At 37.4% G+C, this 23,199-nt stretch overlaps 1 protein-coding gene and 1 long non-coding RNA gene across 9 annotated transcripts in view; one reads left to right on the top strand and one right to left on the bottom strand.

The window, feature by feature from the left end:
- The window catches only part of LOC134730985 (uncharacterized), a 304,042-nt gene that overhangs the window by 273,699 nt on the left and 7,144 nt on the right, over positions 1–23,199 (top strand). The window lies entirely within an intron of this gene.
- IMPA1 (inositol monophosphatase 1) overlaps positions 7,694–23,199 on the bottom strand; it is a 31,428-nt gene continuing 15,922 nt past the window's right edge. For 6 of the 7 annotated variants that reach the window (XM_008956655.6, XM_003831262.7, XM_034966273.3 and 3 more), the window contains exons 7-9: positions 20,658–20,766; positions 10,244–10,395; positions 7,694–9,190 (exon numbers count right to left, since the gene is read on the bottom strand). In XM_008956655.6, the coding sequence (XP_008954903.1) occupies positions 9,075–9,190; positions 10,244–10,395; positions 20,658–20,766 (377 nt within the window). In that variant the 3' untranslated portion in view covers positions 7,694–9,074. Of the gene's footprint in view, positions 9,191–10,243; positions 10,396–20,657; positions 20,767–23,199 lie in introns of those variants that run through there. The other variant, XM_055116682.1, reaches the window with a different exon arrangement.

Consider the following 23,199-nt stretch of genomic DNA (forward strand, 5'->3'; position numbering starts at 1 on the left):
AGGCATGCTGCAGAAGCTGAAAAAACTCCAATCTGACCTCTATGTATGTGAGGCTAGAGGTGAAAAGGCTGAGCGGCAAGGAGAGGGGACCAGATCGTGAATGGTCTTCTAACCCAAATTAAGGAATTTAGACTTTACCCCAAGAAAACTGAGAAACCATTAGGCTGGTGATCATGTATTTGCATTTAGAAGGATTACTTGAACCTCTACATCCCTCACACCTGGCCAGGCACGGTGGCTCATGCCTGTAACCCCAGGACTTTTCAGGCTGAGGCAGGAGAATTGTTTGAGACTAGGAGTTTGAGATCAGCCTGGGGAACACAGCAAGACCCAGTCTCTACAAAAAATTTAAAAATTAGCCAGGTGTCGTGGCACATGCCTGTAGTCCCAGCTATTTGGGAGACTGAGCGGGGAAGGTCAATAGGTCAACTGAGTCTATGAATTCGAGGTTACAGTGAGCTATGATGGCACCACTGCATTCTAGTCTAAACAACAGAGCAAGACACTGTCATTCATTCATTCATTCATACACACATACATAAAGTATTAAAAAAAATAAAACAAATCCCCCACACCTCACCTTTATGTGTAAGGTCTGATGAGTGACGTTGTCAACTCTGAGGTAGCTGGATGAGTACTGCCACTTCGAGGTCAGGGATATGAAGGTATTTTACCAGTTATGAGAGACTAAATAAATGACAATATTATTACACTGCTCCTCAACGTAAGTAATGTATACTTCTCTCATACTGTTTCTCACATACCCCACCTCCATTACTTCATCATCCAAGCAAACAGTTTCTGAGGAAAAAGAACAGGAAAGTGGGCATATAGTAGTATCAAAGCACCCCCTGCCTTGTATCCCTAGAGATATGAAAAGCTCCCTGAAAGGTAGGCAGGTATTTGTAAACGTTTTTATTAGTGAGTCAATTATTTAATAGGGATATTAACATATATTGGTGGAAAAGTGTTCTCAGGTGTGATAAGGAAGTATTTTGTTTTCTATATGTTTATGATTAATAAACATATTTTAACAGCTGAACCTTTAAGACAACTGAAATCCAAGCCATAGTGTATACAGGGTGCCTACGGCTCTGCTGAAGGGAATGCTAGTTAACCCATGACCTGGAGTAATTCAATTTATGAAGAATTCTCTTGGTTTTAATACTATATTACTAAACTCAAATATTGGCTAATGAGGTTATTTGAAGAAAAAATAAAGTGTTTCAGAAACGGAAATGTTTAATATGATTCCCTGTGTGTAGTTTGCCATCTAGTGTTAATTTGTGGAAATAAAAAAGGCAGGTATAATAATTTCCAAGCCGGCTCATCAGGTGGCAAAGGCATGGCTCACAGCAACATTTCCTTGTAAAGGTATCAAGTCATACCCTAAGACCCTCTGAGGTTTGTTGAGGTGGGTGAGTAGGTGAGTTGGCTACTTCTAAGAAATCAGTTACTCTTGGAAAACAAAATAATTCTCAATCCTGGCTGCCTGATATTGTTACCTGAAAACTTAAAAAAATATACAGATGGCCAGGCAACCCTCCAAACCTGGTCAGTCAGATCCACTCAAGAGGGACCCCAGCAGGGGACAGTCTGTACCCTCCCCAGGTGGTTCCCATGTGCAGCTTGAGGGGGAGGATCCCTGGGCAGGGGGGGTCAAGATTGCACACCCTCGCTGTGTCACTGCAGGAGTGTCACCACTTACCTGTGTCACCTCAGCAGGGAAATTGGGCTAATTAAATATGTGCTTTGGTACAATGAAAATAACTTCTCCTGGTGTTATTGTGAGGTTTAATTATCATCATGAATATTTAGTGCTTAACACAACACATGGTACAGTGCACTCAACAAATGCTAAATATCATAAATAACATTATCAAGGAAAATACTTTAAGAGCTATTTAGAGGAAGAAACTAAGAAATGAACATATTACATATGACATATTAGAAATTAGAACATATTACCTATGAAATATTTCCATTCTTCTTAAACAGGTAGCCTTGTGGAATTGAATGCTGATACCCAGCTCAATCTGAAGGGTGCCTCCTGAGACACATGTTACTTCTTATCCAGTGCTGACCTAAAGTGATTTCCAATTATTTCCAATCTGTCTTTGGGTTCGAAATTTCCAATACCCTAGCAAATTTCACTTGTCTTGTTGAGTCAGATACCCTCTTCTGAAGTAAACAGAGAACAGAGTCACACCAACTACAGACATGGTGACAGTAAGCACAGCCATTTATTGGGAGCAATTCCCAGGGAAAGGAGAATCACTGTGACTTTATCTTCACAATCATAAAAAAAATTAACCCATTATTACTGTAAGCTGTTCTGGGCAGAAGGAATATCACCTGAAAAAGTTCAGAGGAGGCCAGTGAAGAGCTAGTGGTCCAGTCTGGCAGGAGTATTCAGTGGGAATGTTAGGTGGGGTCAAATGATAAAAAAAACTTGGCTATGAAAAATTGGATGTGAGGACTAGGGAAAGAGAAACATCAAATATATCAAATGCTAAACTTGAAAGGGCAGAGAAAAATGAAAACAGTTGAGTAGCAGAAAATTCTGAGCAAAAATTCATGTTTTATTTGAGACATATTGAAATCAAGTAGAGGACGGTCAGAAGGGGGCATCCAGGAAGGAGCAGGGCAGGGCAGAGGCGGTGGCAGGGAAGGGGTGAAATTCAGAAAGAAAATATGGGCTGTAGGTCGAGATTGAGTCAGTAGAATGGATATGATGATTGAAGTCATGGGGCATGCATGAGTTTCCCTAGAGTGACTTGATGGAAGAGAAACCACCAGCCCAGCCCGGTAGCGCAGGCTTGTAATCCAGCACTTGAGAGGCCAAGCCGGGAGGATCCTTGAGCCCAGGAATTTGAGATTCAGCCTGGGCAACACAGCGACACCCCATGTCTAAAAACAAAAAAATTTGTTTAAATTAGCCGAGCATGGTGGCACCTGCCTGTAGGTCCAGCTACTCAGGAGGCTGAGGTGGGAGGATTGCTGGAACCCAGGAACTCAAGGTTGCAGTGAGCCATGATCAAGCCACTGCACCCCGGCCTGGGCAACAGAGTGAGACTCCATCTCAAAAAAAAAAAAAAAAGAAAAGAAAAAGAAAATCCATCTGTTACTGGTAGACTTTTGCATTGGTTACTGTTTAGGGCTAATATAACAGAATGCTACTACGAACATAGCTGTATGTGCCTTTTGGTGATATATGTGTGCATGTATGCTGAATAGGTGCAGAGGAATGAAGCTGCTGGATCCTATGACAAACAGATGATTAGCTTTAGTAGATACCACCAGAGTTTCCTAAAGTAGTTATACCAATGTACATCCCTGGCAATAGCATATGATGTTGGGGGGTTATTTAGTTTATGTGTTCACTGGATTTATTATTTGCTTTAGCCATGCTGATGTATGTAGTGGTATAAGATTGTTTTAATTTGCATTTTTGGGATGACAAATAACATTGAACACTTTTACTTTTTTTATTGTTTGAATGTAACATTTTGTGGAGTATGTAGTAAAACTATTTGCCTATTTTGTAATTGGATCTTTTTTTTTTTGCTACATAGGAGTTATTTATAGCCTCATTATAATTTCTCAGATAGATGTATTGCAAACTCTGTGGGTTGCCCTTCTCTTTTAACGGTGTATTTTGATGACAAACCTATTAATGCAGCCCAATTTGTCAGTCTTTCTTTAGGGTCAGTGCTTTTTTGTATCCTGTTTTTTGTACCCTGTCTTTGCCTACCAAGGACAGGAAGATATGCTATCTTCTAGAAGCTTTCTTTCACCTTTTATTTTTAGGTCTAGGATCATCTGGAATTGATTTGTGTGCATGGCATGATGGGACCAATATTCTATGTTCTCCTTTAATATGGATATCCAACTGCTTCCATCCCACTTATTGAAAAGACGATCATTTCCTTACTACATTGCAATGACATCATTTTCATCAACTAGATAGTTCTATATGTTTGGGTTTATTTCTGGACGCTCTGTCCCACTGGTCTATTTGTCTAGCCTTGTGCTAATATCACTGTTTTAATTACAGAGCTCTACAAGTCTTGGTATCTAGTGGTCTAGTCTTCTAACATTGCTCTTCTGCTTTAAAATGGTTTTAGCTATTTTGGGCTCTCTATATTTCATATACATTTCAGTCCTCCCTCTTTACTCCCTCCCCCAAGCATTATTGAGATTTTCTTAAATCTGCAGATAAATTTGGGAAGGATTGCCATCTGGGCAATATTGAGTGTTCCAAACCATAAACATAGTATATTATGCCATCTACTATGATCTTTTATATTTTTCACAGCAATATTTTGGTTTTGTAGTTTTTCCTGTGTGGAGTTTTTACATGTTTGTCAGAACAATTTCTAGGTATCTGATGGCTTTAAAAAACATTACTGTAAATGCTATCTTCACCAAATTCTATCTTAAGTATTGCTAGCTTATACAAATGCAGTCAATTTTTGTACACTGACCTTATCTCTAGTGACATCACTAAAGACACTAATTCTAATGGTTTGTCTGCAGATTCTTTTGGATTTTCTAAGTGGACAATCACATAGACTACGAAATATTTTTATTTCTAACAGTCAATCCCTCTATTTCCCTAATTTCCAGCTAAGGTTCTAGATTTCCCTATTAGCAGTACTTTTACCAGTATCTCATACATTTTAGTACATTTATAAAACAAAGGACCATTAGATAGTTGAGGATGCCAAAAAATGAAAGAGAACAAATAAAAAATACAACCAAAGAACAAAAAGCAACTAAAAATTGAGGAACTTGAAAGGGACAATGCAGGACCTAGAATATGTTTTAAAATATATAAAAGAATATCATAGAAAGATAACATATTTAGTCAATGAAATAAGAACACAGTGATTTTTTAAAAGTTAATAGGTTGGAAGATAAAGATATGGAAATCTCCTAGAAACTAAAGCAAAGAGATTTTTTTTTTTTTTTTGAGATGGTGTTTCACTCTTATTGATGAGGCTGGAGTACAGTGGCTTGATCTTGGCTCACTGCAACCTCCACCTCCCAAGTTCAAGCGATTCTCCTGCCTCAGCCTCCTGAGTAGCTGGGATTACAGGCACCCGCCACCACGCCCAGCTAATTTTTGTATTTTTAGTAGAGACGAGGTTTCGCCACGTTAGCCAGGCTGGTCTTGAACTCCTGACCTCAGGTGATCCACCTGCCTCGGCCTCCCAAAGTGCTGGGATTACAGGCGTGAGCCACTGCGCCCAGCTGCGAAAAGATGTTAAACAGAGGAAATAAGTTGATAAATGTAGAGGGTTCAACAACTGAATAACAGAAATTCTACAAAGAGAAGAAAGAGACTAAGGAAGGGGGGAAGTTACCACAGAAACAAAACACTTAAGACTGGAGGAATTTCCAGCACAAAAAGACACGAAAAATTAACACAAAGAATGAAAAAGACGTAAGTCAATGATCATCACAGGGAAATCAGAAAACTCTAGATAAGAGAAAATCCTAAAATCTTCAACAGAAAAGAGTACACACCGATGGAGTGACTGTCACAACAGTGTCTCATCAGCAACGCTGAAAGCTCTGAGAGTGAAGCAATGCTTTAAAAATTCTGAGGGAAACACTGCTGCAACCTAGAGTTCTAGACCTAGGCAAACTATGAATGCAGCAAGCAGGAATAGACATCTGCTGATACCAGAGATCACAAAATTTTACCTCCCAAGTACCTTTCACAGGAAGCACTTGGAAGATGGGCTCATCAAAATGAGCTAAGAAAGACCCAGGATATGGAAAATTCAGCATAGAAGCAGAGGCAAGCCCTGAAGGACGGTGCAGCATACCCGGCCAGAAACCAGTTCAAACAGAAGAAAAGGAAAAGGGCCCCAAAAGGGCTATCTCCAGAGAGAAAAGAAAATAGTTCTCACACAACGGAATACTTAAGTATGGTGAACCAATGGAAAATAAAGTAGTTCTACAATCCTGGGAGAAATCTGTTAATTTCAGAAAGTATAAAAAGTTGCACAGGAAAGAAACTGTAATCATAATACACTACTTGTTAGCTAACCAATTAATAAAAGTCGTAAGTTAATGGACATAATTTTAACAAAAAATTTTACATATCACTATTGTAGAAGGATGGAAAAGAGGACAGAAAAGCAACTCATGGGGTCTGCTTCCATAATACCAAGTTAACTGAGATGAAGTGAAGCCAATAAATAAAGATTTAGTAGAACATATCTATCCTTTTCAAAGATGGAGGTAAATACCAGCAACAACTGCTAAAAGAGTTTGAGGAGATAAACTAGGGTGGGATAGAATGGAACAGGAAAATGCTGGTTTTCATTCTGAACTGTGTAGCAGTATTTGAAATTTTAAACTATGTGTGTGACTAAATAGACAGTAATAAAAAGTACGTATTTTTTCTAAATGAGGCAGGGTAAACATAGGGAACTGAGGTAAAAGGAAACAGTTTAAAATAATTATTTTTGTTTTCTTCAAACATGGTATTTTAGGCTCTAGACTAGATCTTAAAATTAAGGACAAATTAGTCAGAATAATACATATCCCAGGAAAACTTCTGACTTAGCATTGTAAACCAATTCTAAGAATGGCTGGTAATTCATAACAAAGCCAAATAATGCTTCACAAGTAAGTATAGGATAGAATGAACACAATTTTGTTAAAAGGCAAGTAGATATATTTTATGTGTTCAAGTACATATATGTATGTATATTTATGTATGTAACTGTGTATGTATACACATGCAGAAAGGTAATATACCCTGATACAACATATACATGTTAAGTCTATGAAGTCCTGTTACTCAAAGAAATATTTTCAAATATTATTAGATAATTCACTTGTCAATCATCCTTTTTCAGCATCTAAAGAAATTTCAGACACAAAATATGCAACTGCATTTAGAATAAACAGATGGAAAAGCTATTATAGAAAAAAATAGGTTTTTAGAAAAGTTGGAAAGATTACAGGCAAAAAATAAGAACGTATATTAAATTACATTTGCAAGTTTCAAATATTTGTAACTCAACACAAAAACCTCTAAAAGTATGTTGGGTGCAATGGCTCACATCTGTAATCCCAGCACTTTGGAAGGCTGAGGCAGGAGGATCACTTGAGCCCAATGAGACCAGCCTAAGCAACATAGGAAGATTCTGTCTCTACAAAAACTAAAAAATTAGCCAGGCATGGTGGCATGTGCCTGTGGTTCCAGTTATTAGGGAGGCTGAGGTGGGAGGACTGCTTGATCCCAGAAGGCTGAGACTGCAATGAATGGTGATCATGCCACTGCATTACTGTTTGAGCAGAAGAACAAGACACTGTCTTCAAAAAACAAAAACAAAACAAAGCCTCTAAAAGTAGTTGGAACTATTAACTTTAATAATGTAAATATCATGGCCTGGCTTGGTGGCTCACATCTGTAATCCCAGCACTTTGGGAGGCCAAGGGGCCTGGAAAACATAGGAAGATCCCATCTTTACAAAAATAAAATTAAAACATTAGTACGGCATGGTGGCATGAACTTATAGTCCCAGCTACTCAGGAGACTGAAAGAGGAGGATCACTTGAGCCCAGGAATTTAAGGATACAGTGAGCTATGACTGCACCACAGCACAGTCAGAGTGAGACCCTGAATCTAAAAATAATAATAATGATAATGGTAATAATAATAAAAATATCAATTTAAAGTTTTATTCATGATCGTCTTATTAAAATAAATTTAATTGCAAAAACAACCTGTCTTAGAATACAATATCAGATGTTTTAAGTACATGTGATCAACAGTACAAATAATTATAGCACTCAAACCTTAGTATCACACATACTTAACATATTAGATATACACAATAATAAAATTACTCCCTACCTTGAAAATTTTAGAGAAGCATTTTTAATTTTACAACACAAAGCTCAAACGAACCTACAATAAGTCTAGTAGTCTGTTTACATGCCACAGGATAAGGCTGAACAATAAATTAACCCTTTAAAAATGTCTATGAACCAGTACAATTTTCTTTTTGAGTTCTGCAGAGCAATGACCACTAAGAAATATTTTTAAAGGCTGAAGAGAATCCAGCGGCAATGAAGTTAATTAAATAAGAAGACTAAGAGAAAAATAAATAGTTCAATATTAACAATACAGTATATTTGCCAGCACAATCAAATCAGTATAAACACCTTTAAAACATGAATACTGAACTTAGTAAATTGTTATATTGTATCTAATTATCTCAGATATCTGATGAGAGTGCTTTTTATTATAGAAATAGTTTCTTCTCTCTTACACAGGACTTTAAAGCAAATCCAAACCGACAATTTAACTGTTTTGGAAAATGTATTCACTGCAGAAATGCCCACAATAAGCCATGCCATCTGATGGTATGGTAATGTGAAATGGCATGGTAACGTGAAATAAAAAAAATTTAACTAGATAATTTTTACTTCAAACCTGAAGCAAAAGTACAGAATGCTGAGTTCATTACTTTATGTATCTATTGTAACTAGGAATTACTACCTTAAAAATATTCATTCTTACAGTGTTTGTTTTTAGTTGCCTAGATATGTAATGGGCCAGGTGCAGAGAACAAAAAAGGTTCTCTGCAAAGAAAAAAACGATGCCCTAGGGTACTCAGTATATCCTTACACATTTAATTATATATGGTTTTTGAAACTAAAGAGAAATGTTTTTCCAAACAGTTAACTTTCTAAGTGGGTGTCTCTGCACCTATATGGTAAGTCAAAATTTCAGGGGACCATAGATATTTAGAAACACAAAATTGCTAATTGACTATTTCAGTTGATGTTATATTTATCAACTGTACTTCCTGGGTATGTTTCCTAAAGTACATTCTTACATGCAAAATTTTTTAAATCAGTGAAACAAACATTATGTCAATTCTTGCAAACCTAGACATAGTAAAATAAGAAACAAGTTCCAAATTTTTGACCTGGACAAAGAGAATTTAAACCAAGCATATCATACATCCAAAACACATATCCACTGATGAGTCACCAAATCTGGGGAAAAGCAACTGGGATTGACTATGAGGCTGCCGTAATTAATCTTCGTCGTCTCGTTGCAAAGGTATAACCTGAATTTCTTTGGCTATCCTTTCTGCTAATATTCTATTATTTGCAGCAATTACTCTTCGTGACATCAAATCAAATGGTCCACCTAAAAGCAAACAAGTATGAAAAATAATTTTATCTGGTACAAAAATAATTCATATAAAACAAGTATAGCAATATGTACTATGGTCACATAACATTTTAATACTTTCAGTTTTCTTAAACAAAAATCTACTCTGTTACATTTCTACAACATATAAGCTTAGACAATATATAACTGTTTCTAAGCATAATTTTTGAGTAAATAATGAAGTCATACCAGTTAGAAAATGTCATATTTTCTCTATTTTTGTGCATTCTTATTACCTCTTTATTGTTTTAAGAATCTATGGACAGAAAATGTGAATCCAATGCATTTTCATACCACTGTCCTTCCCATTTCCTTATTTCTTTGTTGCCTTTCTCCCAGATCACTGGTGAATTCTTTCAACCCAGATTCACCCTTCGGTTTAAAATTTTCACCATCAGTTGAAAGCAATTATTTAACTTCTCTAGTCTCAACACAGAAAGTGATGGTGGAGGAAGTCCATCATCAACTATCACCATTGTCACCATTCAAAGAGCTCTGGGTATAAGCCTCAGACTCGGTGACTGTCTAGGCCAAGGGTGTCAAATATTTTGGCTTCCCTGGGCCACACTGGAAGAATAAGAATTGTCTTGGGCCACACATAAAATACACTAGCACTAATGACGGCTGATGAGCTAAAAAAAAATTTTTTTAATCGCAAAAAACTCATTATGTTTTAGGAAAGTTTACAAAGTTGTGTTGGGCCACATTCAAAGCCATCCTGAGCCACATGTGGCCCATGGACTGCAGGTTGGACAAACTTGGTCTAGGCTTTTTCTACAGCCTTTCAGGAGTACCTGAAACTCACACTAGAAAAGGATTAGCCATTTATCATTGTAAGTCTCACATTACCATTACCTCTTATCCTTACCTCTATCTCCTAAAGCTTATTTTGATTTTGCACACAATTATATAGCTTGTTTCTGCTTCAAAAACTGCAGTATAACATATATCAAAAAGTTTTTTAAATTCTACATATGGACAAAAGTCCAACAGATGTGTGGAGATCTGCTTCACTCTCCATAATTTTACCTGTAACATCCATTAGCACGCCACCAGCTTCAGTAACAACAATGCCAGCTCCTGCAACATCCCAGCAGTGAATTCCCATTTCATAATATGCATCTGCTCCGCCAGTTGCCACAAGGCACATATTAACAGCTGCTGTTCCAACACTCCGGATCCTAACAAATAGAATTTAGAAATAAAATTGGAAAAAATAATCCTTTCAAGTAAGATATTCCTCCTTAACTTCACTTTAAGTGTCGATTGAAGAAACTTGGAACAATCTAGAGGATAAGGATTTTAAGAGGTGATATCTAATTGTAAAATAAAAATATGTATAAATCTAATTATCATCGTATGTTATATAAATCACAAAACCCTCACAAAGCAATAATTTAATAAGATAAGCATTAAAATAATTTTTCATAAAAAAAGACAATGCTTAATTCTACAATAATGAAATGCAAGTATATTAATATTTGTCTAAATCCAGCTACTAAAGCTTATATTATTTTACACACATATACACATACCCACAATGCAAATAGTCTCTAGGAGGTGTAAAATATCATGGTATGGGTCATTTTCAACTGGGTGTGCATCATACATATGCCTAAAGCAACAACAGCATGCCAGGCTCTGCACAGACCTAAGCCTGCCTTGGAAAATTACTGCAGGTTTGCCCTCTCATAGCACCTCTTCCTTGAATACAAGTTAAGTTGAATATGAATACACTTGATAGCAATTATAGTAATAATTTATTCAGTAAAGAATCAATGTTAAAATTAATGGGTGAGTCTGATAATTTACAGAGTGTCAAAGTGTCTCTCCACAAGATACATAATAAGTACAATGGAAAAATAGCATCTTTACAATGGTCTACCATTACCAAGTGATCCAAGTTAATATCACTCATAATGGGACAAAAAGAAATGTGCCTGATAAAATGCACTGAGAAGGACAGAACATTGCTTTTGCGGCATTCCTGCCAAAAATCCATGATCCAAATATAATCATGAGGAAACTAGACAAATTCAAATTCAAGAGACAGACTACAAAATAATTGGCCTATACTTCTGAAAAATGTCAAGGTCATAAAAGACAAAGACTAAGCAAGTTCTAAATTAAAGGAAATTGATGAGAAATGACAACTAAATGCAATACCTGACTCCAGACTGGACGTTGCATTAAAATTTTCAAAATTTGAATAAAGTCTTTATATTAGATTATGTATCCATGTTAATTCCCTTACTTTTATCATTGTACTGTGGCTATGTTAGACAATGTCCCTTTTATTAAAGACATACACGCTGAAATGTGTATTTAGAAGACAAACGTCATCATGTCTACAAGTTACTTTCAAGTGGTTTTTACACAAATTCCTTCTCCAACTGTTTAAAGCGATGGTAATAAGGGAGTGAGTTCTGTTCAATGAGATCTTTCACAGTTTATTTATTTAAAAACATGGAAAACAGATGACTAATGTGGCATCTGTTTTATATCTCAAAAATAAAAATAAAAAAATTGCACCTAAGTACATCCTTTATGCCAAAGAAATTTAAAAAAGGATTAGAATAACATGATGTCATTGATTTGGCATGTTTTCCATCATATGTTTCTGAAGCACATTAAATTTGAGAAAGTAGTAGTAAGTGCACCAAATTTCCACAGATGTTTGTTTCCCAGATAAATAAAATCAAATTAACTTTAGTGGCAGTTTTTTAGTTATAAAGAAAAGTGCATTTCCCCACTTCTCCCATGAGATATGTGATATTTGATATCTCATATCATAGAATGCAAATACCAAGGTCTTTCATAATTAATTCCCTGGTATTCTATTCAGATATAGAATCCTAGGCTAGCCAAACAACAGTGATATCTACTAGCGGTGCTTCCGTCACTTCTAATGAGCACCATGGGATCTCAAGCAAATGGTCTTACAAATCAGCAAGAGAATATTCTTTTATGGAAAATACTATGAAAGGATTACCAAACAGATTACTTAACTACCAGATAATTAAGACTATGGTGTAGATTCTGCACTATGTGTTCTGAATCCTATCTTATGTGGTCCTCCTATACAGCTGTGGTCCGCCTATGCAGCTAACATGGCACATTGTAAAAAGGATTATGTTTGATGTCACAAAGATTTGAGTTTGCTCCCATGTCATGTCATCAAATAAGAATTCCAATTTACTTTAGACAAATGTAGTAATGACTACAGCTAATATTTGTAAAGCACCTAGCAGAGTGCCTAGCATATAAAATGTCCGTAATAAAAATAGCTATTTTTATGATAAAATTGTTCTCTAAACCATGATGTCAGAAAATATCATATACCATACATAGTGCATTTCATCTACATGAATTCCTGAAAATTAAACAAAGGAAATTGATTCAGAATAATGTACTTTGCCTCATAAATGTTGGTTCTTAGGAACCTATTAGACTATTTCTGCTTATTTAAAGCATTCATTCAGATTATAACTCTCTTTAGGTTCATTGTTTTGTATAAGTGATTCTGAAATCCCATTGCAAAACTGAAGAATCAGCTGAATGCAAAAGATCATAAAAGCAATCAGTAAGTCAGTACTTCTTAGTAATATTTTCCTGGTTATACTTTCGAAAAAAATCTGAAGTAAAAATTAGTTTTTATTTCAGCCAACAGCAAAATTAAAGGTTAAAGTTGTAAAACTCTTGCAACTCGTTTATGAGTAACATAACCATTTTATAGCCCATGGTTAAAGTCCTTGCTTCAAGACAGCACACTGTAGCAGCAAGTTTATTGCCCTTCTCTCAAGGGCATCATTCTGGGAGGTTCTGTAGCTATTGACAGAGGCTCTCTTTTACTTTACTCATTACTATATAGACCACATATGCATAGTACATAATTAGTTTGTACATGGTCAACCTATATTTTGAAGGGTCTGACTTCTAAGAGAAGTCCAATATTGAAGAAACAGAAATGATCTGGGAGCCAGGATTCTAGCCCTATTTCTATCCAGCTGTGCGATCTCAAGCAGCCACATCACCTACTTGAATCTCAGTTAACTCATCTACAAAATAAGGCTGGATTATTAGATGATCTTTGAACAGTTCTAGGACTCTTATAACTCATTGATAATATTTTCACAAAGAAAAAGATAGAAATAGGTGGTGGTGAAAATATTATCTGTTGTTATTTACATTCACCAGATTCTGTTCAATAAAGGATTTTTATTATGATTTTTCATATAAACAACTATGGTCAAAGAAATACTATTTAATGGCAGGGCGCAGTGGCTTACGCCTGTAATCCCAGCACTTTGGGAGGCCAAGGCGGGTGAATCACGAGGTCAAGAGATCGAGACCATCCTGGCTAACATGGTGAAACCCCATCTCTACTAAAAATACAAAAAATTAGCCAGGCGTGGTGGTGGGCACCTGTAGTCCCAACTACTCCGGAGACAAAGGCAGGAGAATCACTTGAACCCCGGAGGCGGAGGTTGCAGTGAGCCAAGATTGCACCATTGGACTCCAGCCTGGCGACAGAGTTAGACTCCGTCTCAGAAAAAAAAATAAATACATAAAAAATAAAATAATATATAGCATTAACTATATTAAAGTTAAGGACCTCAAATCTTTAGCTTTTCTTGAAGATTTAAGGATAAAAGTAAGGATAAATATTTCCTTTTAATTTCTTCATTTATTAAACTGTCATTACAGAGGGACTCTGAGATTTGGAGAATAATAATAGCATGCCGATTTTGAAACTCCCTGTATACCCTCCTGGAAAATAATAAAATGAAATCAACCAGGAGGACAAACAAAACCCATAGGACCCATTCTTTCAGATAGAAATCAGGAAACGCAAACTCTCAAACTACCTCTAAGTAGAAGAAAAACAAATAAATAAATTCTAACAGAGCACCGGAAGCCCGTAGATACACAGAGTAGGGCAGAGAAGGCAGAAAAGACTTTGTGAGAAAGAACAAGGAGGAGCAGAGGACCCACAGGGAACAAAGACAAAACCACCCTCAGAAAAGAGTCACTGAGACAATAAACACAAAAACAAAAACACTGAGCACAGATCAGCACTTGGTAATTCATAGTCCTGGCTACAGGTAAGGGGCTAGAAAACACTCAGAACCTGACCAGGCAGCCTCAGAGAAGCTGTGATTCTGAAGGAGAATCAAATAAGATAGCAGAGATGGTACTCCTTGGAAACAAGTGAAGGAAAAGTAGGAACTAAGGGGTGCGGGGAGGGGGGAGGGATAGCATTAGGAGATATACCTAATGCTAAATGACGAGTTAATGGGTGCAGCACACCAGCATGGCACATGTATACATATGTAACTAACCTGCACATTGTGCACATGTACCCCAAAACTTAAAGTATAATAATAATAATAAAAAAGAAAAAGGAAAAAAAGAAAAAAAAAAAGAGTGAAAACTTAAGGACCCTGCAGAAATGAATAATAAATAAAACAAGCCAACTCTATCTACAACCAGCAGGTATTCATAAAAGAAAATGCACAGAAAGGCACAACTGGCAAAATAAGAAATTCAGAAAGCAGGAACCCTGATCACAAAATGAGGTGAAAATAGAAAAAAGTAGACCACATTCACACAAAACTACTGCAAAACATCGAACGCTGTTAATAAAATGGCTTTGTTTTTTCTTTTTGCTGTAAAGTCTCTCCCCCCAAAACCAACAATGAAGGGGAATAAAATGAATATCAATCCAATCTGAATTAAATATTTTCAAACAAAAACTTGTGAATACTGAAAAAAATGTTACATCAGCGATATAGAAACTAAGAGCACAAATTTATACATACATAAAACAAGATGACTGAACTCAGGAAAGAAATGGGGGGGGAATAAAAGACAAAATTATGTCAGGAACGAAGAATAAATTACAAGGTGCCGATAAAAGAACAGATGATAAGAAAACTTAATAAAGAGAAATTAGGAAAAGCAATAAAAGAAAGAAGTAAAAAGAGACAGAGAGAAAATGGCTGAAATGAAGACACAAAGGAGATGGACCATTCCCACTGGTGTCTTTAAAGAAAAAAATAACAGAAGTGCACTAGTACTTAAACTATATCTTAAGGAAACTTCCCAGAAATTAAAAAGACATGAACCTATATACTGAAACACATAACTGACCCAGAATGAGCAATTCTAAGATATATCCTTTAAAAACTGTTAGCCAAAAATTAAGGGGAAAAAAAACAGCCTCCAGTTAAAAGATAAAATAATGTAAAAGCCAAGAAAAATTAGATTTGCATCAGATTTCTCAAAAACAATATACAAAGCAAGGAAACAGTGAAAGAACATTTTCAAGAAATTTATACTTTCATTAAGGATACTATATCCAGCCAAGCTGTCCTTCAAGTCTCAAGGCCACAGAAAAGCATTTTGGAAAATACCCAAACTCAGGGAAAACTGTGCACATGTGCCCTCCCCCAAGGAATCTACTAGAGGACGAACTTCATCCAATTAAAAAGGTGCCTGGAACACTTCACGAAAGGACTGTGAGCATTTTATAATGTCAAATGAAGAACTAGGATCAAAAAGCGGGGTCATGGGTTGAAGAATATGTAAATATAATATGTTCTGGCAAAGTAGACAGAATGCAACTTTAAAAATGGGATAAAGAGAGAGAAAAGGGGAATGGGAGACTGTTACATAGGCAATAGGCGAAGCCAAAACATTCTAGATAGTAAATAGTTAAGTAAGAAAAGAATATTAAAGGTACTATAAAAGTTGTATTACAAAAGAAACCTGCTGGAATAAAACGTAATCTTTATAAATACAAAAAGAAATTTTAAAAGAGGCAGAGAAGGCACATCAAATGAACACAGTAACTATAACATCATACAGACAGTAATTATACCACACAATAATACAACAGAATTGAGACAAAAACAGTCATATCAATAAATCAATAGGCCTAACCTATCTGTTAAAAGAAAAAGATTTTCAAATTGACTTATAAAGTGAAATTCCATGCAATGCTGTATACGACAGGCACACTTCAAATGCAGTGGTTCAAAGGACTAAAAATAAAAGGGTGGACAAAGATTTATCAGGCAAACAGGAAAAATAAGAAAGCAGGGGCTGGGCACAGTGGCTCACGCCTGTAATCCCAGCACTTTGGGAGGCAGAGGTGGGTGGAACACTTGAGGTCAGGAGTTCCAGACCAGCCTGGCCAACATGGCGAAACCCTGTCTCTACTAAAAATACAAAAGCCGGGCATGGTGGTGCGTAGCTGTAATCCCAGCTACTCAGGAGGCTGAGGCAGGAGAACTGCTTGAACCTGGGAGGCGCAGGTTGCAGTGAACCGAGACTGTGCCACTCCAGCCTGGGTGACAGAGGGAGACTCTGTCTCAAAAAAAAAAAAAGCAGGAATTGCAATTCTGATGTCAAAGTAAATTTCAAGCACAAAAACATGAAACAAGACAAAGAATACGTAAAACTTACACAATGAACTACGTATGTAACTATTATGAATAAACATCAAATAACACAGCTTCCACCTACATAAAATAAAAGAGTTACAAGGAGAAATACAGAGAAACACACTAATAATAAAAGAGTGATACATCAGAGACTCTCAGTATAAGACAGGGCAAATAGACAAAAAAAATTAATTAGGTAAATCTTTTGGCTATATACTGAATGTCATACCCTGGAAATAGGGAATTATACTATTTTTCAGTGCATATGAAACTTACAAAAATTGATCACAGAACAGGGCACAAAGAAACCATCAGTAGGTTTCAGAAAGTAGAACTGTTAAAATGTAATAAAACTGGAGATTAAAGATGAAATTTTTAAAAATCCAAAAAGGTGTCTGCTATGGTTGAATGTTTGTCCCCTCCAAAACGCATGTTGAAACTTAATCCCCAATGTGGCAGTATTGGTGTGGGGGCCTTTTAAGAGGTATTAGGTCATGAGGGCTTTGCCTTCTAGGTTCATGGCTTATAGGTTAAGGGTGGGGTGATGCTCATAACAAACAGAAGCGGCTTTGAAATGGGTAATAGGTAGAAGACAGAAGAATTCAGAGGAGCAGGCTACAGAATGCCGCATTTCTGTGAATGAAGCATTAAGGGAGATTCTGGTGAAGGCTTAGAAGACAAGGCCAGGGAAAGTTTGGAATGCCTTAGAGATTGAGTTAAGTAGCTCTGACCAGAATGCTGATAAAAATAGGAACAGTATTCTGATGTGGTCTCAGATAAAACTGAGAAACAAGGTATCGGATCCTGGAGGAAAGGCCATCCTGGTTATAAACTGGCAAAGAACTTGTCTGAACTGTGTCTATGACTAAGGGTTTCTTTTTTTTTTTTTTTGAGACGCAGTCTCACTCTGTTACCCAGGCTGGAGTGCAGTGACACGATCTTGGCTCACTGCAAGCTCCGCCTCCCAGTTTCACGCCATTCTCCTGCCTCAGCCTCCGGATTAGCTGGGACTACAAGCGCCCGCCACCACGCCTGGCTAATTTTTTGTATTTTTAGTAGAGACAGGGTTTCACCGTGTTAGCCAGGATGGTCTCGATCTCCTGACCTCGTGATCCACCTGCCTCAGCCTCTCAAAGTGCTGGGATTACAGGCGTGAGCCACCGCGGCCAGCCAACTTGACAGGGTTTCTTGAAAGCCTAAACTTGAGAGTAATGAATTAGGGTATCTGGCAGAAAAAAATTTCTAAACAAATTATAGAAGTAGCTGCATGGTTACTTTTGACCATTTATGCTGAGATTTGCAAGCAAAGAAATAATTTAAAGACAAATTTATAATTAAAGGGGAAGCAGAGTGGCCAGATGCAGTGGCTCACATCTATAATGCCAGCATTTTGGGAAGCCAACTTGGGCAGATCGCTTGAGCCCAGGAGTTGGAGATCAGCCTGGGCAGCACGGCGAACCCCATTTCTACAAAAAATACCAAAAATATAAAAATTAACTGGATGTGGTGATGCAAACCTGTGGTCCCAGCTACTTGGGAGGCTGAAGTAGGAGGACTGCTTGAGCCCAGGAGGTTGAGGCTGCACTGAGCTATAACTGCACCACTGCAATCCAGCCTGGGCAAGAGAGTGAGAACCCATCTCCAAAAAACAAAACAAACAAACAAACAACCAAAAAGAAAGGAAGCAGAGCAAAAAAATTTGGAAAACTCTCAGCCTGGCCAAGAGTGAAAAGGTGTGTTCAAAGGAGGAAACCAAGGGTTAGCCAGGAACCATTTGCTAAATAGATTAGCACAGCTACAAGGGAGCCAGGTGTTACTTCTAAAGACAATGAAAGAAAGAACCTGAAGGCATTTAAGAGATCTTCAAGGCTGCCCCTCCCTTTACAGGCCCAAAGGAGGGCAGAATGGTTTCATGGAACAGGCCTGGGATACTCTCCAATGCTGGCTGCCCAGGGCCACCCTAGACTGTGCTCCCTACATCCCAGCCAAGGTCAAGTGACCCTAGGTGTGGCTTATACCACATCTCTACAAGGTATAAGTTGTAAATGTTAGCAGTATGATACTAATTCTGCAAGCTTGCATAAAGGAAGAGCTGTGGAGGCTTTCCAGCCTCCACTTGGCCTCAAAGATTGTCCTCAGAAGCCTGGGAGCCAGGGAACAGACTTGTCTCAAGGGCAGAGCCACAGTGGAACTGTGGGGTTAGTAGTAGCTGAGAATCTCCACGAAGGTAAAGCCTAGTAGAGCCCAGGAAGTAAGGCCACCACAGAGAGTCCCCACTAGGGTAATGCCTAACTAGTGGAGCTATGAAAGCAGGACCACCACCTGGGCCTCAGAACTGTGGAGTCACCAGCAGCATGCAAAGTACACCTTGGAAAGCTTCAGGCACTGGACGCCAACCCATGCCAGTAGCCATATGGGCTGTACCCTGCAAAGCCACAGGGGCAGGGCTGCCAGAGGCCTTTACCCAGCCCTCAACCCCCAGTGTCTCCATGAGGTGGTACATGCAGTCAAAAGTGATTATTCTTCAGCTTTAAGATTTCATGTCTGCCCTGCTGGAATTCTGGACTTGCCTAGGGCCTGTTCTTTCTTTGTGCCTAATTTTCCCTTTTGGAATGGGAATGCCTGTCTTATGCCTGTGTCACTATTGTATCTTTGAAGCAGATAGCTTGTTTTGATTTCACAGGCTCATAAATGAGACTGTGGACTTTAAACTTTTAAGTTCATGATAGAACAAGTGAAGACTTTGGGACCCTGGGGATGGAATGAGTGTATTTGTATGGAAAAAGACAAATCTGGGGAGTGTCAGGGGTGGAATGCTGTGGTTTGAATGTTTGTTCCCTCCAAAACTCATGTTGAAACTTAATCTCCAATCTAGCAGTACTGAAAGGTGGGGTCTCTAAGAGGGCTATGCCCTCATGAATGGATTAATCCACTCATGGGTTAATAGATTAATGAGTCATCATAGGACTAGGACTGGTGGCTTTATAAAGAGAAGAATAGAGACCTGAGCTAGCATGCTCAGCCCCACCATGTCACATTCTGTGCTGCCTCAGGACTCTACAAAGAATCCAGCAAGAAGGCCCTCATCAGATGCAGCTCCTCGACCTTGGGCTTCTGAGCCTCTATAACTGAAAGAAATAAATTCCTTTTCTTTATGCATATACATTACCCAGTTTCAGGTATTATAAGCAACAGAAAATTGACTAAGACAGACTCTCCTTGTGAAAATTTAAGAATATAACTCTTCAGTAAAAGAGGAAATACAAGCAAATTACAGAATTTATGAAAAAAATTATAATGAAAACAGTAAGTATCAGTATTTATTGGATATAATGAAAACAATGATCAGATGAAATTCATAGCCTAAATATCTACATCAATAAACATAAAGGAATTACAATAAATTTTCTAATCAAAACGGAAAAAAAAGGAAACAAACCAAAAGAAAGCATGAAGATGAAAATAATAGTGCAGAAAAGAAAAAACCAGCTAAAATTAAAATCCTGGTTCTTTGAGAAAAAAGAACAAGAAAAAGAGCACAAATAGACAAAATAAGTGACAAGGGGGAAATAAGCACTGATACAGAGAAGCCAGAAATTAATTATAAGAGTCTATCTTACAGACTTCTATGCAAATAATTTGAAAACTTAAAGGAAGTAATTTCATAGGCTGTGGAAATGTTCCAGATCAAAGAAGGCTAAGGAGACATGACAACTAAAAATAATGCTGACTCTAGACTGAATCCTACTTTATTGGAAGGCAAATGCTATAAAGGACATTAGCAGATTAACTGACAAAACTGAATATGGATGACAAATTAGATAAAAAGTGTATTTATGAAATCAATGGTTTCATGGTTATGGAACAGAATCTCCCTATTCTTTAGAAACCATGATGTATATAATTTACTCTAAAATGGTACAGGAAAAAAAAAGGTGTGTGTATGCACACACACGTATACAAAGAGAGAGAGAGAATAATGGTAAAGAGCTTACCCATGAACAGGAATGCAAAAAAGCTTTTCCATATTAGAAAGAACCATTCTCACAGTCTCTGGTGTTCTGGAAGAGCCCAATTCAGTCACCAAGAGAGATTTGGTAATATCTAAAAAGAAAGTGTTAGGTTTCAATATTTAGACTTCTAGAAAATACCTGACACCTGTAATTCAGAAGAGGGCATTTGTATCCCTCTTCCTTGTTTTATCATGTTTCTTTATAAGCATTTAAATAATAAAATACTGATAAATTAATTATCCCTATGTGATCCTTTTTATAAGCATCAGAGTCCAGCTGCTTAGGCCCTTCCTGAAAAAGTACATAATGTAACCAATTTGCCTGCATACATAATACTTAGTGGGAAACAGCAAATGTCTTAAATATTTAAAAAGGAAAAAGGAGAGACTAAATTCAATAAGGGATTTATGTATAGATTTGAAAGAAAACAAATTACAGTAAAATTACAGTAAAAGTAAAAATTTTACTTTTACAACAAAAGTAAAATTCTCTGACATCCATTTACAAGGCTGACAGGTTATCCAAGGTTTTCCATTTGAAGCTCAGGACACACCCAACACCCTAGATCTCACCTCCTCCCACCAATTGAGATGTATGTTCACCAGCTGTGTTTGATCTGAGCATTTCTGTAACTGTTGTACTACATTTAATAGTTACATAATTTAGGGCTGGGCATGGTGGCTCACACCTGTAATCCCAGCACTTTGGGAGGCGGAGGCAGGCAGATCACGAGGTCAGGAGTTCGAGACCAGCCTGGCCAACATGGTGAAACCCCATCTCTACTAAAAATACAAAAAATTAGTTGGGCATGGTGGTGCGCACCTGTAATCCCAGCTACTCTGGAGGCTGAGGCAGGAGAATAGCTTAAACCCGGGAGGTGGAGGTTGCAGTGATCCGAGATCATGCCACTGCACTCCAGCCTGGGCAACAGAGCAAGACTCTGTCTCGGGAGGAAAAAAAAAAAAGTTACATAATTTAATACTTTGTAAAGTGAAGAATGACTATGCAAAGGAAAAGAGTTGTTTCTATCAAAGCTACCATATTCCTTCAGTCCAAGATTTGTATTTTTTCACATGATGACATCTAGAAAAATAAGAATGCATCCTCCATTCCATGGGGTCTTAGATTTTAATGAAAAGGAAATAGCCTAAAAATCTGCTCTTAAATTAAGTGTTTGAGGGAAAAAAGTATAAAAGTCTAGAAAGATTCTAAACTCAAATTGTTTTGCAAGTACCTCTAAGTTCTTGCTGCACTGAAAAGAATTTCAATGTGCAAACTGTGGAAAATGTTTGGTGTGGTTTATGGAAGAACAGTAACTCAAAACTTCAATAAGCTGTGAGAAAGAAAAAGAAAAGTTTTAATCTGCAGAATGCCAGTACCTTTAAATTATCAAGCCTGAAGAGGCATTTAAAATATACCAGCAGACAGTCTTACTCCCCTGGAGTTAAATAATTACCACTTGAAGCCGCTTGCTACAGGGGGCTCTAGACTCACTGATGCCAAGCAGCCATAAAATGCCATGCACCCTATAATTCAACAGTGTATAGCCAATCACTAAGCAATGTTATTTCTGTAAACAAATGAGAATTCCTGAGTACAACTTTTCTCATCATCCCCTCTCCCAGTGTGTCCCTTTTTCTTTAAAAACCTGAGCCTCTGCTAAGTTCTCTGGAGCACTCTCCAAGGTAATCTAGAAGTGTGTCCTGGGCTGCAGTCCTCAACTTTGGCCCAAATAAACTCTCTACATTAATTTTGCCTGCGCTTCCTTTTTTGAGGCCAACAGATGTAATAGAGAAGAAAGAACTTAAATTGCCATTCAGCTTATATAAAATATATATGTCTCATTTTCAGTGATTCCCAGCTTTAATGGGCTTTTTTTTCCCCCATATACTTTGTAGTAATTGGTCCTGGGGCATCAGATCAGAGGAATTCTATAAAGAATTTTAGAAGCAGTAGATAAAACATAAACCATGAACTCCACAAGGACAGTGTGAAAGGAAAATAAATCTGAGGACCCAAAAAACACTAAGCCAAGGGAAAAGTCAAGCTGGGAACTATGTCAGGCAAACCTGCCTCCCATTTAATTCCTAAATAAGACACCTACAAAGACAAAAGAGCTACATACCTCCCTTACAATTTGCCCACAAGGAAATTCCTTGTGGACCTCAAGATCTTTACCCTAAAACAGTTCTGGCTGAATTTTGCCCTGGCAATGTAGTCTGATAGCTTATCTTCACAGGTGTGGGAGACAAAGTCATCCCTCTGCTCACCTGAGACAAATTCATATCTGATTGCTTCATCTGCCCTATTGTTTATGTAAAAATGCAGATTCACTGAGCCAGACTCAATTGTGTATTTAAAGGCTGATTACGGACTTAAAAGAATATAATCATTTGTCTTTTATCTACCTATAACCTGAACACCGCCCCCTTCCCCACTTCTAGTTGTCCTGCCTTTATGTACATCTTACACATATTGATGTTTCATGACTCCCTAAAATGTATAAAAGCAAGCTGTACCCCAA

The sequence above is a fragment of the Pan paniscus genome, chromosome 7 (genome assembly GCF_029289425.2).
Source record: "Pan paniscus chromosome 7, NHGRI_mPanPan1-v2.0_pri, whole genome shotgun sequence".
Lineage (NCBI taxonomy): Eukaryota > Metazoa > Chordata > Mammalia > Primates > Hominidae > Pan > Pan paniscus.